Source organism: Pelodiscus sinensis, chromosome 4, assembly GCF_049634645.1.
Source record: "Pelodiscus sinensis isolate JC-2024 chromosome 4, ASM4963464v1, whole genome shotgun sequence".
NCBI classification, from domain to species: domain Eukaryota; kingdom Metazoa; phylum Chordata; order Testudines; family Trionychidae; genus Pelodiscus; species Pelodiscus sinensis.
This window is the reverse complement of record NC_134714.1, coordinates 51,137,930-51,155,724: the sequence shown is the minus strand read 5'-3', so window position 1 is coordinate 51,155,724 and position 17,795 is coordinate 51,137,930. Positions and strand designations below refer to the sequence as shown.

Here is a 17,795-nt window from a genome sequence, read left to right as displayed (position 1 = left end):
TAAAGTTATGGTTCTGCTGCTTTTTTGTCATGGTAGCGGGGTGGCCAGACCTGACCTGTGTGGGACTTCAATGCCATGCACCAGGTCACAACGCTTAGAGCCAGAAGCCCTGATGAGTAATGGGTAGACACACTCTCCAAATCCCCCTGCCCCCACTTCTCTCACCCTCTGCAACAGGTCAGGATTAGAGTTGTGAATGCCAGGGCAAACTGGTGCATATACCGTATTTTCTGGCGTATAAGACGACTTTTGATGCTAAAAAACATCCCCCAAAAATCGGGGGTTGTCTTATACGTAGGGTATACAGGCGGCGGGGCATCCCAGGCGCGCCTGGGCTGCCCTGCCACCCGAGCCCCTCCGCGGCTTTTCCTGAGGCTTTGCAAAGCCGCGGAGGGGCTCCGGTGGTGGGGCAGCCCAGGCGGCGGGGTGCTGCGCTTCTGAGGCTTTGCTCTGGCAAAGCCTCAGAGGTGCGGGACCCCGCCGCTGCTGCGGCTTTGCTCCCGGTGCCTCTGGTCTGCTGGGGACCGTCTCCAGCAGACCAGGGACACTGGGAGCAAAGCCGGGGAGGCGGAGGGGTGCTGGGGTATAAGACGAAAACCTATCTTTTAACTAAAAAATTAGGGGGTCGTCTTATACGCCCAGTAGCCTTGTACGCCGGAAAATACGGTATGTAATGGCAAGTCATAAAAAAGACAAAGTGTAGTTGGTGGGTTGTCTTAGTATTGTTTCCCAAAGATTTTACTATTAGGGATGTAAGCGACTAGTCAACCAGTTGACTATCCAATAAGCTAAAGCTTATAAGATGGTTGACTAGTCCCTCAACTAGTCGTTTCTTCTGCCCTTTGCTGCCTCTAACCATTGCTGGGGGGAGCTGACTCAAAAGCTGGTTCCCCCAGCACCATCTCTGCAGGGGGTAGCAGGGACCAGGCAGGAGCTGGGAATCAGCTAATGAATACGTTTCAAAGGCTGAAGCACAGCAGGGGAACCCAGCTGTCATGGCTCCTTCCCCACTCTGGCACAATAAATGCAGGACTGGGGGCCAGCAAAAGTACCCCAAACCTTATCTACCAGGCTTTGGTATAAAACTTCCCCCTAAAATCTTAACCTAGATTTTGGGGATAAAATCTCTGCTGCCACTACCCAAATATTAATAAAGCAACCAGGGAGAGACTACTTGGGAAATCTCATCCCTAAAGTACAAACTAGGACACACAAATTAACCACTATCAGGTTAATAAAAAGAAAAGAGAGAGAACTTTTATCATCACCACAATATTCCTGTTGCAAGCGTAATGACTAGCTGGAACAGTAACAAAATAATATACTCACAGAGGAGAAATTTACCATGGGCCAGGAACTTAGTTACAAAGGAGAGCAAAACCCATTTTTAAATGCACAGACCAGATCCCATTTCCCAAACAATAAAACCTAAGGCATTTATCTAAACTTTATCCTACTTACAGATGTGAAGAGTATTTTCTTAGAGGGAGACATCCTGTCCCCTTCAATAGCTGGAGAGAAACTACACCCAGAGACAAAGGAGGGAAACCCAAAAATTCCTTTGTCCTAGTTTGAGATTCCTACCTACATTCCTATTGTCTAACTCTACCTGAGTTAGGTATAATTCATCCCTTAATCCCCATGCTGCTGGCTGACCCTCATGATCATGACACCAGCACAAGCCAGGAATTAGCTGGCCTGATTCACACCAGGTCCCCCCAGCTGCGCACCAGTCATCAGGCTCTTAATACATTTAAAAGGTAGAGCCGCAGTGGGGGTTAGTCAATACTCACTAATAGATTAAATAAATGAAATTAGTTGATTAAATGAAATGTAACATCCCTATACACTACCAGACCATCACACCAATGAGGTGAAATGTTGCTATGCTCCTGTCACCTAAGCCCCCACTACTCAATATCTACAGTCATAGAGTGACATGTTTGGAAGAGTCCAGGAGCAGAAGAACCATCTGTTCCGTGCTTTCCTGTGCTCCAAAGTTGTTCCTGCATAGGCATAGACTCAGTTATTAGCCAGAGTTTGACCCAAAGTATCCAGCATGCACAGAATGCAGAGGAAAATACTGGCCTATATTTATATTTTCTAATAATTAAAATCCTTTAACATACAAATGTTGATTTATGATACTGTACTGCAAAGAAAAAGGATAGCACCTATGTATATGGTTTATACTTTTAAGAGCAATTTCCCAGAAGTAAAGAACATTTACTAAGCATTTTCAAAGTAATTTGGTTGAGGAAAAAATACAGCATATCAGTGAACTGCACAAATACTAAACTCAGACTAATCCTACATAGGCTTTGATGATCCTAGACATTAACATACTAATTCTTACATTAAGTTTTCTTAGCCTATTTCTCTTCCATACTAGTACAATTATATTTGCCTTTACAGCAAAAATCTGAAAAAATCTAGTTTGAGATTTTTGGTGTTATTGCACAGTAGAAAAATCTTGGTAGGGCTTCTAATTGTTCAATAGTTTCATGCAATAGTGAGTTCAAATTAAAAACATCAACAAGATAGGAAAGATGGACTTGATTTCTTCTTTCTTACGTCAGTTGTACAATGACATCAAACCCAGTTAATATAAAAGTCAAAACCAACTAAATGCTTATTCAAAAGTGTTATAACACTCCCATGTGTCTTCTGTTGTTTTTCTTCAGAAATACAGTTTCCGCTTACCTACATCTTGTAACAGACTATTTCTCAGCTGACCAGAAAAATGATAAAGTTTTTTCTCATGGTGAACAAACAAGGCCAAACAAGACTCTCCAGGTATTATGAACATGTGGAAATTCCTAAGCGGACAATGCTAGAAGCTGAAGTAATCAAAAATTGCCTTTCCCGTTCAAAAGAGCAAGTATGTTTGTTTGTGTGTCTGTTTGTTTTGGTTTTTCTTCTGATCGAAATTGAACCAAAAAAAGGAATATTACATGGTGAACTACATTCAAGAAATATTAGAATGTTGTGTGCGAGGTGAGGTGTTCCTGCCAATGTATTTCTTGACATGAATGATCATACGGAAATCTGTGTTCTTTTTCACTACAGTTAGTTTATTGTAAATGTAGTGCAAGAACCAGCTTCTCTCAAGAATGACATTTCCTTTCCAGACATTCTATAGAAATTGACATATACTACATAATAGAAACAAAACTAGCATTAAAGAGAAGTGCAAGAATTTCTCTGTATTCCTGAAATATTTTGGCCACACAGCCTCTCTCAAGGTCAAATGACTAAAAAAATGGTGTGGCTTATCCAACTCCAAAGTTAAGAAAACGATTGTGTTTTCACTTCTAGGACTTCAATTACTTTGGGGATTTTTAAATATCTTCCCTTTTACCGAATACAAAAGTCTCTCTTTTTTTTTTACAGAGATATTGGAGAATTCTAGACCTGTTGTACAAGTGTAGAGGGCTTGTTTGAGCCAGTACTCCTACTCATGAGTCAGTACAGGGTAGTGACAGGGTTCCTGTACTTTTGTTAGCTCTGTATTGGATTATTCTGTATGTTTTATATTCTACTGTGTGCAAAGAACACTCAAAGGCTTCAACTAGTGTAGAAATTCTGTCCACTTAGCATAGTGGTACTTCTCTCAGGCTGTGTCTACACTGCAGGGTTTTTTCAAAAAAGTAGCCTTTTTTTGAAAACTTCACCTGCATCTAGACTACAGCCACGTTCTTTCGAAATTAAATCGAAAGAACACAGCTTTTCTTTCGATGGCGGTAATCCTCATTTCACAAGGAATAACGCCTTTTTTCGAAAGTGTTCTTTTGAAAAAAGGCGTTCTTGAATGCAAACAGGGCTTTTTCGAAACAGAGCATCCAGACTGTCTGGTGCTCTCTTTCGAAAAAGCGGCTCACTTTTTCGAAAGAAGAGGTTGCAGTCTAGAGGTAGCCTCAGGGAAATCATTGAACATGTGATCTGCAGCCTGCACTGACAGCCTATTTTTGGGTGCAACTGAAGGTGTTAGTTCTGATGTGTAAAGCATGAAATAGTCTGGATGGAATCCTGCCTGGCCCTGTTGAAGCAATGGGAGTTTTGCCACTGACTGCAGTAGAGCTAGTCATCAAGCCCTGGCTACGTCATAGTTCTTCTCTCTCATTTATATGTTACTAGAAGATTTACTCAGTGTTGCTCAGGTCCTTAACTCAATTAGTTTTTGGAAAATAAAATTAAAATACACATGCTTCATTGAAATCATAGGTCTGGGGTAGAGCTGCCCTGGGGAGAGAGGACTACCCTAACTGCCTCTTACTGCAGCAGCTTGGGGCCAAGTGAAAAGGGCCTCTCCATGGCCGCTGCAACTGTAGCAGCACAGCTGGAGGAGAGGTGCATGTCACCTGGCGGGGGCAGATCCAGGTTAGTCTGCCCTCTGTGCTCTCCAGAGTGAGGAATTCAGCAAACTGTGCATTTTTCCCTCGTCCCCTGATGAAGGGAAGCAGCAAGCAATGTTCTTGTGTGAATTGGGGCAGGGAAGAGGGAAGCTTCAGCCTCCTTGCCTTGCCCACCCTCACTGGAGGCACCTAGGAGGTGGGAGGCTCAAGGATGGAGCAGTTCCATATGGACTTAGGGGTGCATCCCCAGCCACCTGCTTTCACATGCCTGGTGATTGTCTCTTTTCTGTTTAGTTTTGAGGGGGAAAAATCCCATTCCAGGCACATCCCATTGTCCAGACACAATCACACCCTTACCTTAAAGTTATTATAAGAGGAAGCTGTATACCAAATTTGGTGGTCCAAGCTCTTCATGTTTAGCAGGAATTCTTGAACAGACAGAATTCATGTACAAATGCTCTCAAATATATAGTAGACTATAGGAACTGAGACCAGCTGAAATGCTTTGACCTACAAGCACCCCTAGTTAAATGTGGGATGGGTTGCAGGCAGCACATAAGAAATATGAAGCAGAATCTCTTAATCTCCCTTGCCTAGTTATTGTCACCTGACCCTGCACATTGAACTATATGTAAAAGAAATTATCACAGCTCTGCCAAGTAGTAATGTCAGCCACAAGGATTCAGAAATCATGAATCAGACCCTAAAAATCATAAGAGTATCTTAAGTCATAAAATTCTAAAAAGCAAACTTGAGGTTTTATTTGCCTTCTGGTTTCTGAGCATTTGAGTTTCAGATCTGCAACCACAAGGGTTATAAAGGTATCTATATTTTTAAAAAAAGAAAGCTGGGATATACAGCCGGTCCCTGACTTACGAACGAGTTACATGCCAAGCACTTGGTCATAACTCGATCTGTTTGGAAGTTGGACCCCATTCATTTCAATGGGACCATGCTGTTCGTAAGCGCAGATTGCATTCGTAACTCAGGGCTGCGCTTAATGGGAGGTTGTTCGTAAGGACAAATGGTCATAAATCTATGTTTTTGTACCTCAGACTGGCTGTACATGCAATTACATGGCTCCAAGAGTTGAGGCTTAAAGGAAAAAGTTAAATATTTCAAGACTCACAATAAAGTGACATGATTTGACAATACTGCACAGTGGGCAGGGCTTTGCAGATCCATTTCCTATCAAGGGAGAAATCAGTTACATGGAATGTGGGTTTATTTTTACTGCCCCCCCTTATTTATTTTACACTCTGTATACCAGTACTAGAACACAGATGGCCAGACATCACACTGGCAATCCTCTCTTTCCAGAATCTCAGCAAAGGCACCATTGCCCAGTTTTGAAAATAATTTTGCCACAATAATTAATCTCTCCTTAATTAGAGAGATTAAGGTTGAGAGCAAACTCTACTGCTTTTTACAATAGATCTCAAATTAATAATAATCAACATTTAAAAAAAGTTTAACATTGCTCACCTTTGAAGAAGAAGGGTCTTGTGACACTGTGTAACACCACCAGCTGGGGACTCATGCCTTAACAACATATAAATGAAGAAATGATGTTTTTCTGCCCTCCGCACCCATAAATTGAAAGAAAGAAAGCAAGAAATGGAAACACATTGCCCTAACATCATTCATAAACTAGATATAACTTTCTACCTAACAATGATTTTTTCCTGTCGTCTTTGAAATCTTTTTTGTGTGGAGAGGTAAGTGAAAAGAAAAGGGATGCTCAACCGATCGGGATGCTGTTGAATCGTGAGCAAATCATTCTAGCATTGTGTCCCTCAAGTTTTCCCCATGTATAGAGTGTGAATAAAACTCTCCTTGATGTAAAGTGATTTGAGAGCCACAGGTGAAAGGCCCTAATAACTCATTGATTTTTTTCTTCACTTCAGGAAGGACATTATGGGGTGAAGACTGAGAAACCCTTTGTACTTTGTGAACCTGATTTTTTCCTCCTTGAAACCAGTGTAAATCAGTGAAGTTAACAAGTTACATACATGAAACTTCTGTAAATGAGAGATGAGGCCCTGTGTGTATACATTACAGTATATTTAATAAATACTAGCGATGTTAAAATGTTAATTTCAGCAGTTACATGTTTATAAAAATATTCAGTGATTACACATTTACACTGGTGGGAGGGACTCTGCAAGTATTGGCTCCCAAGGAGCCGCCTCCCCCCACGCTGCTGCCTCTGTATCACCATGAAGGTTAACAGATAAACCTAGACTGATGGGTTAACCATTTACATATTTGCACATCCCTAATAATACATAGTGTCTAGTAACAACTTACGACTAATGTGGTAGTTAATGTTTAACTATTTGTGTTTTTATCTAGTGCTCTTTCATTGAGTATAAGGATTTTAAGCTGGTGTATCGACAATATGCAGCCCTTTTCATAGTGGTTGGAATCAATGAAACAGAGGTAAGACATTACATTTAATCGGTGGGGAAAAAAGTAAGCACAATGTGATTTAAATTGATCTTTGACTGTATTGCTGTAGGCAGTAGGGGCCATCCCTCTGCATCGACCTCTGAGGGAGGCCATACCTCTTCACAGTACTCTCAGAACAAAGAAAGGGGAGGGGAATTAGCATTTTTGAATGGGCCCCAGCCTTCAAGCAGGGAGGGACCACAAACAAGGCTCTGGCCTGTACTCAGGCATAGCTGGAGCCACAATCACTGATTATGGTAGGAGTGGGCAAGAAATGCCCTGTGGACCGGATCTGGCCTACCAAGCCTTTTGATCCAGTCTACAGCCACCCCACTGGGACCCCCAGGCAGATTTTCTACCTGCTGCAGTCTCAGGCTGCTCAAAATGGCTTGCTGACACCCCTTGCAGGGCAGAGACTTCAAGCACTGCCCCTATTCCTAGCCCAATCATCGCAGCTCCTATTGGCTGGAAACCAGCCAAAGGGAGCTGCAATGATTGGGCCGGGGTGGGAGCAGCACCTTCCCCATCCAGAGAGCAAAAAGGCACATGGAGTGAGCAAGCTGCCATTTTGAGCAGCCTGAGACAGTGGCAAGCAAAGAGCCTGCCTCCATATCCTGCTGGGCTGTTGGCTGGGAGCCACCTATATAAGCACCTCCCAGCCAAAGCCTGCCTCTAGTACCCACCCCCTCTCATATTCCAACTCCCTGCCCCAGTCACCACCCCATCCTGCCCAAGGTCATCATGCAAACCCTCTGCACCCACCTTCCCCCAGGTCACAACTCCCTTTCAGACCTTGCACCCCTTCCTACTTTCCTCTACCAGGTCGGAGCCCTCTCCTGCACCCATACCGCCCCCCCAAATCCTGCACCCCAATCCCCTGTCCCAGGACACAATCCCTTCCCTTCACCTAAATTCCCTCTGACCCTACACTCTCTCTTGTACCCCAATCCCCTAACCCAAGCTCCCTTCTGCACCCCAACTCCACCCCAGACCCTGCAGCCCCCTCCATAGAAAAGTACAGCCCTTAATCAATTGCTAAAATCTTCCCTCCTGCCCCCCTCACAAATTATTGTCCATCCTTGGCCTATAGGGTCTAGAAGGGGTTTCTGAGGAGCACAGGTTTCATGGACTAAGGAGGAGGAGTACTGCTACCAGTCTAGGACCCTAATAATAATAATAATAATGGCAGAGTGTTCCACCACTGAATCACTGGGGAGCTCCGTCTGCAACACATTGACCTTCTATCAGACCAGCTCTTAACCAAACTGTTGTCTAGCTTCCTTAGGCAGAATGTCAGGGGTCTCAGGAAGCTCAGGCAGGCCCTTGAGTGCCTTGGTTCTTCTTGGCATCCCACTCCAGCAGCAGGGAAGACTCACCTGTCTCTCTCAGCAACTCAGTCCTCAACCCCAACTGAGCTGTTGCGCCAGCCTTTTATACTGTTCCACTCCTCCACTTCCAGTGTGCAGGATATGGTCCTCCTGGCTCCACCAACTAGGCAGCTTGTGGCATTCCCTCTGCATCTGTCTTTGAGGGAGGCTATACACCCTCACTACAGCCTTGTATTCCATCTTTCCACAATGCAGTTTCACAATTTCTGTTAAATTTAAAGATGTCATTCTATCAAACACCCTTATTTCTATCACCTAAAAAGTGGTGTGTAGGAAAAGTAGTAGTTTCTTTGTATTTCACGTGACTGTTTCCTGATAAGATACTAATATTACCTTGCAAACAGAGTTGGGGTTTCACAAGAGATATCAGCATCATTACAGACAAGCCAGATACCTAGACTAAGATGCCTTTCTGACCACTCATTGTGCTAGATTTTACTGGGGTTAGAAATGGGTCCAGAAAAGCAAGCAGCTGCCATTAGTGTTCATACTTTGTACAGATCGAGTGCTGCTGGAAACGAATACAAAAGCTTGTAACATAAAAGGATATTAGCTACTCATTGCTGTAATGGAAGAGTGGGGAACCTTTTTTGGGTCAGGGGCCGCTGACCCACAGAAAAATCACTCGGGAACGGCACACAAGTGAGGGGGGGGGGAACCCTCAAACCCTCACTGATGTGGTACCCCAACTGAGGAGACATTCCCATTGCACACTAGAGACTAGGGGGGCCCAGCCTAGTAGATTTTGTATTCTCTAGCCTAGCTATGGGGTTGATGGGGGGAGGGGGAGAGAAGAGGTGCAGCTGGAGCACCAGTGCGGACTCCCCAGTGGGGGAGGGGTATGGTCCCTGAGCATCAGGGGCTGGATTCAAGCAAGCTGGAAGGCCACATATGGGCCACAGGCCTCAAGTGCTCCACCCCTGCTGTAATGATTTCTAGGTCAGTCAGAGTTGTACTGACATACTACCTATGCATGTGGTTTGGCTTAGATATAGCATATAATAATGATATATCTACAGGTACTACTAAGAGAGCCTAAGGTAGTATATTTATTTGTGCTACTCGCTGAATTATTTTCTGTCTGCATTTCAAAAAAACACACCTCACATTAAAATAACATGAATGAATTGCATGTTTATCCATTAATTTAATATTTAACTTGCTTTCCATTTATATTTCAGAATGAGATGGCTGTATATGAGCTAATTCATAATTTTGTGGAGGTTTTGGACAGATATTTCAGCAGAGTGGTGAGTGAGCCATGGAATCCAGTGCAAAACATTGCTGTGTCTTCACTACTGTTTGAATCTGTAAGCTAACACAGGTTAGCTTTTCTCCCTTTTTGCATTGTAGACATAGGGTATGTCTACACTACCCCGCTAGTTCGAACTAGCGGGGTAATGAACTAGCGGGGTAATGTAGGCATACCGCACTTGCAAATGAAGCCTGGGATTTGAATTTCCCGGGCTTCATTTGCATAAGCGGGGAGCTGCCATTTTTAAAAGCCCGCTGGTTCGAACCCCGTGCAGCGCGGCTACACGGGGCTCGAATTAGGTAGTTCGGACTAGGCTTCCTATTCCGAACTACCAGTACACCTCGTGGAACTAGGCTGTGTCTAGACTGCATCCCTTTTCTGTAAAAGGGATGTAAATTAGACTAGGTGTACCGGTAGTTCGGATTAGGAAGCCTAGTCCAAACTACCTAATTCGAGCCCCGTGTAGCCGCGCTGCACGGGGTTCAAACCAGCGGGGTTTTAAAAATGGCGGCTCCCCGCTTATGCAAATGAAGCCTGGGAAATTCAAATCCCGGGCTTCATTTGCTAGTGCATATGCCTACATTACCCTCCTAGTTCGAACTAGTGGGGTAGTGTAGACATACCCATACTGTATAAGGATAGAGAAATCACATAGCATACCATTGTTGTATTTTCAGAGCATATTACATTAGAATAAGTATCAGGTCACTGTATAATAGGCTTGTAAGTCCAACTAAAGGTTGTGGTGGAAACCAGAGCCAAGGGAATAAATCTGTACTGTATTAAATTACCAGTAAGTCTGAGTATTTACAGAATTCTAGCAGCACTGTTAACTTGTGATGGTGACAACATAAGAGAAAAGCAACCACTATTAAAAAATAGTGGGAAAGAAAAGAACATCTGTCTTGCTCTAGAGGGACATTTTGTCAAATTTGTATTTTTAGATTTATGATTTTAAATATTCTTGCATGTGCTATGTTGTTGTCAGGGAATTTCTATTTTTAAATTCAGTTATTAGACTTTATGCTGCTGTACCACAGAACTTTTACAGAATCAGGAGCAGTTTTATCAAGGTTGCCTATGGGATTTGCCATTGTCATTTCCCCTTGATTTTGATGCTAGCTACACAACTATAATCAGGCACACTGGATTGGAATGTATGCCTCTGGGTGCCTAGTGACTTTTTGTAGGGAAAAAAAATCTTAAGTATTAATTTAATTGATCATTCTCTTGGGCTGTGTCTAGACTGCATCCCTTTTCCGTAAAAGGGATGCAAATTAGACACATAGCAATTGCAAATGAAGCGGGGATTTAAATCCCCCCCCACTTCATTTGCATAAACATGGCTGCCGCTCTTTTCTGGCTCGGAGCTTTGCCGGAAAAAAGTGCCAGTCTAGATGGGGATCTTTTGGAAAATAAAACCTTTTCCGAAAGATCCCTTATTCCTCTTTAAAAAAAAATAAATAAATAAATAAAGAATCTTTCGTAAAAGGCTTTATTTTCCGAAAGATCCCCATCTAGACTGGCGCTTTTTTCCGGCAAAGCTCCGAGCCAGAAAAAAGCGGCAGCCATGTTTATGCAAATGAAGCGGGGGGGATTTAAATCCCCGCTTCATTTGCAATTGCGATGTGTCTAATTTACATCCCTTTTACAGAAAAGGGATGCAGTCTAGACACAGCCTTAAAGTTCAATTTTTGTGATACACAAAAAGCTTTTAAATTGGGATGTCAAACTCAGTCAGTGGAGAGGGCTGAATTATGTTTTTCTTTAGGGTCCATAAATCAGAGCTCTGAGTGTCTGCCATATGATATCGTGAATCCACAGCAAACCTCGCACTATGTCAGTGGACAGTTGAATAAAAATCAGGAGTAGAATATTGGACCCTGACCCAGGCATAAGGAAACATAAGCCATGTCTACACTACAAAGTTAAATCAGAAAAAATGAAATTTGCATATTGCAAATTGCCTATCTTTTTACAATTTACTTCTACAAGAGGCTTTTCTGAAATTTGGCCCATCTACACAGGGCCAGATTTTGGAAAAACTTTTGGAACATCCCTTTTTCCTTGTAAAATAAGGTTTACAGGGATGCCACAAGAACACATCTGCTTTTCTGACTTCTTTTCCAGAAAAGCGGACGCATTCCTTGGACCTCTGGTATCCCAGAAAAGCTCTGCAGTCTAGACATAGCCACTGTGGCAACTTTCATCTCCCCCTTCCAGGAAACTCCACCCATCTTGGACAGAATTCTAACCACAGACAGGGCTGACAAAACACTTCACTGGCCCTAGGGGAGCTGGTTCCAGGGTCCCGCCCGCAGCAGGGAGACTAGCCTTCCTCAGCCAGCCCTTCATCAGCGCTCGGGATGCAGGAAACATGGTGCTGGGAGCTCTGGCAGTGATTTTAAATGGCCCAGGATTCTGGCTGCTCTAGCTGTGGAGGTAGTGGCAGCAGTGTCCATGAGCCATGAACCCTTTTAAATTGCTAGACCCAAGGGCAGTTGCCCTGTTCCCTCTCTTACTTCTCCCCTGACATTGTCCCTGATCAGAGACAGTGAAGGAACATATGACAACGTAGTCCTACTCATTTTGGAATGGAGCATTCTGCTGGGAGTGAGGGGCACAACTGCATCCATATCCCTTAATGTAATGCTTAATGACCACGAGGTAAATGCTAATTCATATATCAGCTAACTAAAACTGATGCTTATCTTTTTTTTTTTCTTCCAGAGTGAATTAGATGTATCCTTTTCAGTATTACCACGAATCCATTTGTCATTTTTTGTATTCCTATTCTTAACGGCTTGTAGTATTGTTTGGCAGACATTCAAGGTAAAGCAGTCCAATGTTATGATTTAACAAATGAATATTAGAATAAGTAGCACACTCTTGGGGCACAGCAGAAACAGCGGTTGCTACTACTACTGAGGAACCTTTTATTTAACATCTCAATAGCAACATAAAGACAGTGCTACCATGGAGCAAATTTTTTTCTGAAGGTGACTGGTTACAATGAGATAGAGGCCTTGGTTACAAAAAGAATTGTATAATCAGGTTTTCATACAGAGAAGTGAGGTGATGGATTATTTTTGGTTTGCTTTTCTGTTGCAATATTTTTTTTTAAATTTTAAATGCTTTACCAATCACAAAGAAAATCATCACAGTAATGACTTCAGCCATGTTAGAAAAAGGTTACCATTGTTACAGAACTAAACTTGGGCTGTTACCCGGAGAGCTGGGGTAAACAATTACTGTGCTGTGAGCTATGCAATTTAATTAGAGCCTAAGGTGCCCTCCCACAGAAGCCAGATTCAGCCTGGTATCCTGTATCTAATCACCAAGGAAACGGCTTAGAAATCACCAAACAACAAGAATTTAGGGCCAAACGATGTATTTTAAAGGTAAGATCAAACATCAGCAAATAACATACAACTTAGCAACAGTCCCACCCTAACCCTGGAAAAGAAGAAGATAGAAGAGTCCCACACACACAAGGGTATACATTACATTCAAAGCAGCGATTGATGTTCGATGTCCATGACCTTCAACCTCGTGGCTAGTGAAAAGCCTTAAGGGAGAACTAACGGAGCGATCCCTCGATGGATGCTTCTCGCCTCCTACGAGCTGGATGTGTGGTGGGCACCGGATCCTGTCCGAGTATCCGTAAGCGAGACAGTGTTATAAGTCCCAAAGTCTTAGTGGGAGCGGAAAAGGCTTCTCTTATTCCGGTTAAAGTCACTAGCAGGGGGTAGTCTTGTCAGACTGCAGGCTGGAACCTTGGCCTTCTCCGGGTAGACGATGACGCAGGGTAACAATTATGATTACAGATACACACAGGACATGAAGGGGGCCAAAGAACACGAATGCTCTTTGACAGGGATATATAAACACTTTATGGCGGGAAAACCATGAAGACAGCGGGGTGCAGAGAACTAGAGCTGGGTGCATAAGACTTGGGTGCCGTGTGCAAAGGATGGGAGCGCACGCAGACAATTGGGGAGGTGTGCACAGCCTTTGGTGCTGGGTGCACAGCCTTCCTCTACCTGTTTTGGCGGGAAAAACGGCTGAGGGAAAAAGAACCCCTCAGACTCCATTTTGTATTATGCCTAGGCAACAGGGCTGTGCTCCTGTTTTCATAAGGAGGTTTGCTATTGCTAACAATGGAAAGAAGAATATGCCCTTGACAGGAAATCTTGGGTATTGGTCATGAAAGCAACAATGACTGAGATGACCTTGTCTTTAAATACACTTAACCCTCTACACTCAAATACTCAATTTTTACTAGATGCCTTATTTAGAGAGTAATATATAACAAATAAGTATTTTTATTTTTCATCTACTTGTTCTTACATTTCTTTACCAAAGTCACAAAAAAGTATATCTGTTTCCCCCATAAATTCTTAAAAGCTTGTACATAATCTAGGGAACAGGCTCTACAGGAACTCTGTGGTCCATCTAATAGCAGTTAGGGAACTTGCCTGGTGTTAATTTATGTTCCATAACACCTGTCAATTCCCATACATTGAAACCAAAGCCCAGTGGAAATATCTGCCTAACATGGTCCTATTAATCATAATGGGAGTCTAGGGTCCATGGACAATTATGCACTTATATTTTTGTATGTACTTAACTGTGCTTATTTTAAGTGCTTTGTTGGAGAGGGATGGGTGTGTGTGTGGTTGATTTGGGAGCTAAGCATATAATTTGAGTAATTCATTCTCTCTCTCTCTCTCTTTTATTTATATATATATAGAATGTCTACTTATGGCCCAATATGGCTACATTTTGAATATAAATTCAAATTTGAATTTTAAAATTAAGGTGCAACATCCTTGTGAATACTACTTGTTGTTGGTCAGAATTTTCACACAATGAGGAATTTTCGAAATGCATGGACAAGATTAATCAGATTTACACACACCGTTGGCATAGCCAGGCATGCATCTCTCTGCCACTAAACTATCTGCTGCATGCACTACTTGGTAACAGGGCACATAGTTACACAGGTTTGAGGAATGCTGGTGTACCCTGAAGATTAGAAAGGGGGCTGAGATCCTTCAGTAGGACTTAAACCAATTTCACCTCTGTCATGGAAAGCCCGAGAGAATCTTTTCCAGCAATAGTTCAAATTTCCTACTATAAACCAGCCCAATAAAGAGTTGCCTGAAAATTTGAATAGGGAGTTTATGAAGTTTAGGGAGCACATACATTGTCTACTTTGATAGTAACTTATGAAAAGGTTCTCAAATCTTACTTGTACAACAATTGGGCCATATTCATGCTTGGTGCATCTCCACTGATGAATTAGGCCTTTTCTCTTTAATTCTTTAGTATACTCTCTTGAGAGAGGTTTTGTTTTGAAATATTTCTCCCACAAGCTAAGAAAATCATGTCTAAGAGAAAGGAAGAACTCTTGTGGACTAGAGGGTATAGAAAAAACAAAGCCAATTTTGTCACCAATTTTGTGGTGACCCTGGAACGTTCAGATTTGCATTTTTAATAGCAGTTTGACTAGCAGATAAATAGGTAGAAAAACATTTGGACTACTAACACCCTAGATGATGTAGCACAACTATCCCATTAAAATACAATTTGTAATATGTAAAACAGCTTAGGCACCAATCGTTTGTGGCCCAATAGCATGAGCTGACTCTTCAATTTAATTCAAAATACCTGTTAAAAGAAATACACAGTGTATGTGTGTGGCAGCAAACATATATGTAAGATTCAGAATGTTTGTATATGAAGCACGTGGCTAAAGCCCATGATGATTTCCTGTCTTGATAACACTGGAGTATACAAATTAACATGAATTTGATTTTAAAAAGCAATCAACACTGCTTAATGATGAAAACAAGACGCTAAGAAAGAACTGAAGGTAACATCCAACAATTTTAGAAAAATAAGAGGAAAGAAAAATAGATGACTCAAAATAGTGATCATCACAGTCCAAATCTATAATTCACTGTAAGTAAGAGCTCTCCCTCTGAGGTGCTGAGTACCCGTATCTCCCACTCACATTTTTGTTTGAATCCTTAACACCAAGCAATCTATATACAGTAAAACTCTGATGGTCCGGCATCTGATGGTCCGGTACTCCTGATGCTCCGGCACCATCAGGAACCCGGAAGTGCTCCGGGCAGCCGGACCATTGGAGCTGCTCTGTCCCCAGCTTCCCCAATTCAGCCACTGCTAAAACTGACCAGCGGCTGAATCAGGGAAGCTGGGGGCAGAGCAGCTGGAGTGTTTCTGGGTAGGTCCTGTAGCGCTGCCCCTCAGCGCTGCCGGACCAACCTGGCAGCACCCCAGCTGTCCAATTCAGCCGCTGCTGAAACGGATCAGCGGCTGCCTTCAGGAAGCCCAGGGCAGAGCAGCTCTACCTCGGGCTTCCTGGAGTCATCCGCTGATCAGTTTCAGCAGTGGCTGAATCAGGACGCCGGGGGCAGAGCATCTGGGGGGCTGCCCGGTTGGTCCCACAGCACTGAGGGTCGGCGCTACCGGACAAACCAGGCAGCACTCCAGCTGTTCTGCTGCAGGCGTCACCGATTCAGCTGCTGCTGAGACTGACCAGCAATGACTGAATCAGGAACGGCTGGGGCAGAGCCGGACTATCGGAAGGGGGGCTATGAGGGGTCCGGGGCCAGACCCCTCATAGCCCCCCCTTCCGATAGTCCGGCATATCTGATCATTCTGCACCCCCTGAGTCCTAAGGGTGCCTGATTTTCGGAAGTTTACTTCATATGAAGTAAACAATTGCTACATATGAAGGAGCACCAATCTGTAGTTTAGAATTCCATGGGGTGCCTTAAGGTTCCAATTAGTCCAGTTTATCTTTGAGCACACACATTACCTGCTATTGCAAAAGCACATTGTCAGTAAATGCTCAGAAGTCCTGATAAATGACAGTATTAAAATGTAAAACACGTTAAATGTATATTAAGGTTACACCTTTAAAACCAAATTTAAAAAAAAAGCAGGAAAAATCAAGTTTGTCAGCCATATTAACACTATAAGACAGCCCATCTTATATTCGGAATGTTAGATACCGTGTAACTGAATAGTTGTGTAACTGCATGAAATCTTAGCAGTTACACAGTTATTCAGTAGTTGCCAGGGGCAGGGCTGGCAGCCAGTGCGCTTGCCCCACTCCAAGGAGCCTCCTGCCATCCAATGCTGCTGCCTCTGTATCAGAGGCAGCAGCGCAGGGCAGCAGGTGCGAGCTGGTCCATGCGGAGAGTCACTTTAAATAACCGCTCCCCACACCCACCAGGTGCTTGCCACCTCTTGCTGCTACCTCTGATACAGAGGCAGCAGTGTGGGCTGAGAGCAGGCCCTGTACATGGGGTACAAGTTTCCCTCAGCCTGTGCTGCAGCAGCAGCCCCTGTATGCGGAGAGGTCGGAGCCCCTGCAGACAGGGGTTGCTGCCATTGACCAGCCTTGGTATGCGGTGAGCCCAGGCCACTGTAGACAGAGGTTGCTTCACCGCAGCCGGCCCCCCCAGACCTCTCCACATCAGAGGCAGCAGTGCAAGGGGTGGGGCAAGCAGCACTGTAGAGCTGATGCTGGGGGAAAAACAGCTTTTAAGCTGACTCACCTCAGCACTGGCTCTTGCCTGCCCTTCCTCGCTGCCTTTGTAGGGGACAGTAAGTGGAGGGCAGGTGGGTCTGTGGGAGCCAATACATGCAGGATGCCCTTTTGAAGGAAGTGTGTGTGTGTGTGAGAGAGAGAGACAGAGAGAGAGCCAGCCCCCTCACTCTCCATGCTGCTGCCTCTATATCACAGGCAGTGTGGATCCAGTGCTCCTGGGAAGTCTGCTTAAAGCCTGCTTCTCACAAGCACTGGCTCCCTCTATCCCCCTCCTCCTGGCTGCCTGTAATACCAAGGCAACAGTGGGGAGGGGAGGGGAGGAGAGGAGAGGAGAGTACATGTAGTCAAGGCTTATCAGTTAATCGTTTACTCAACTATACACTAACATCCCTATTTTATATATGAACGTTAACAGTAGCCCTCTTGAGGTAATACTGTAGGCCAACACTCATCAGACCCCAAAGAAACACACAGATGTGGACTGTTTGCATCTCACATCTCTGGCTGCAATTTTAACGACTTAAATTTGGGGCAACATATTAAATAATCCAATTTAGTACTTGTAGTGATTCTTATGTATTGTAAAAGTCCCTATGCAGTCTGAAACTAGGGAAGTTGCAGTTCCTGAGATATAACCTTTATCGACGGAAACCAGCCTTGATGGGAGCATGCATGTTGTAGCCAAACCATATTCTAAAATCTGTCTCTAACCACCTACCCTGTTGTTCTTTAGGCCACCTGCTCGTAAATCCACTCTA

The 17,795-nt window shown here is 43.7% G+C and overlaps 1 protein-coding gene across 7 annotated transcripts in view; it reads left to right on the top strand.

The window, feature by feature from the left end:
• AP4S1 (adaptor related protein complex 4 subunit sigma 1) overlaps nucleotides 1-17,795 on the top strand; it is a 45,759-nt gene that overhangs the window by 8,673 nt on the left and 19,291 nt on the right. For 6 of the 7 annotated variants that reach the window (XM_075926986.1, XM_075926981.1, XM_075926982.1 and 3 more), the window contains 4 exons: nucleotides 2,685-2,881; nucleotides 6,711-6,797; nucleotides 9,376-9,444; nucleotides 12,180-12,281. In XM_075926986.1, coding sequence (XP_075783101.1) covers nucleotides 2,744-2,881; nucleotides 6,711-6,797; nucleotides 9,376-9,444; nucleotides 12,180-12,281 — 396 coding nt within the window. In that variant the 5' untranslated portion in view covers nucleotides 2,685-2,743. The remainder of the gene's footprint in view (nucleotides 1-2,684; nucleotides 2,882-6,710; nucleotides 6,798-9,375; nucleotides 9,445-12,179; nucleotides 12,282-17,795) is intronic. The other variant, XM_006116375.4, reaches the window with a different exon arrangement.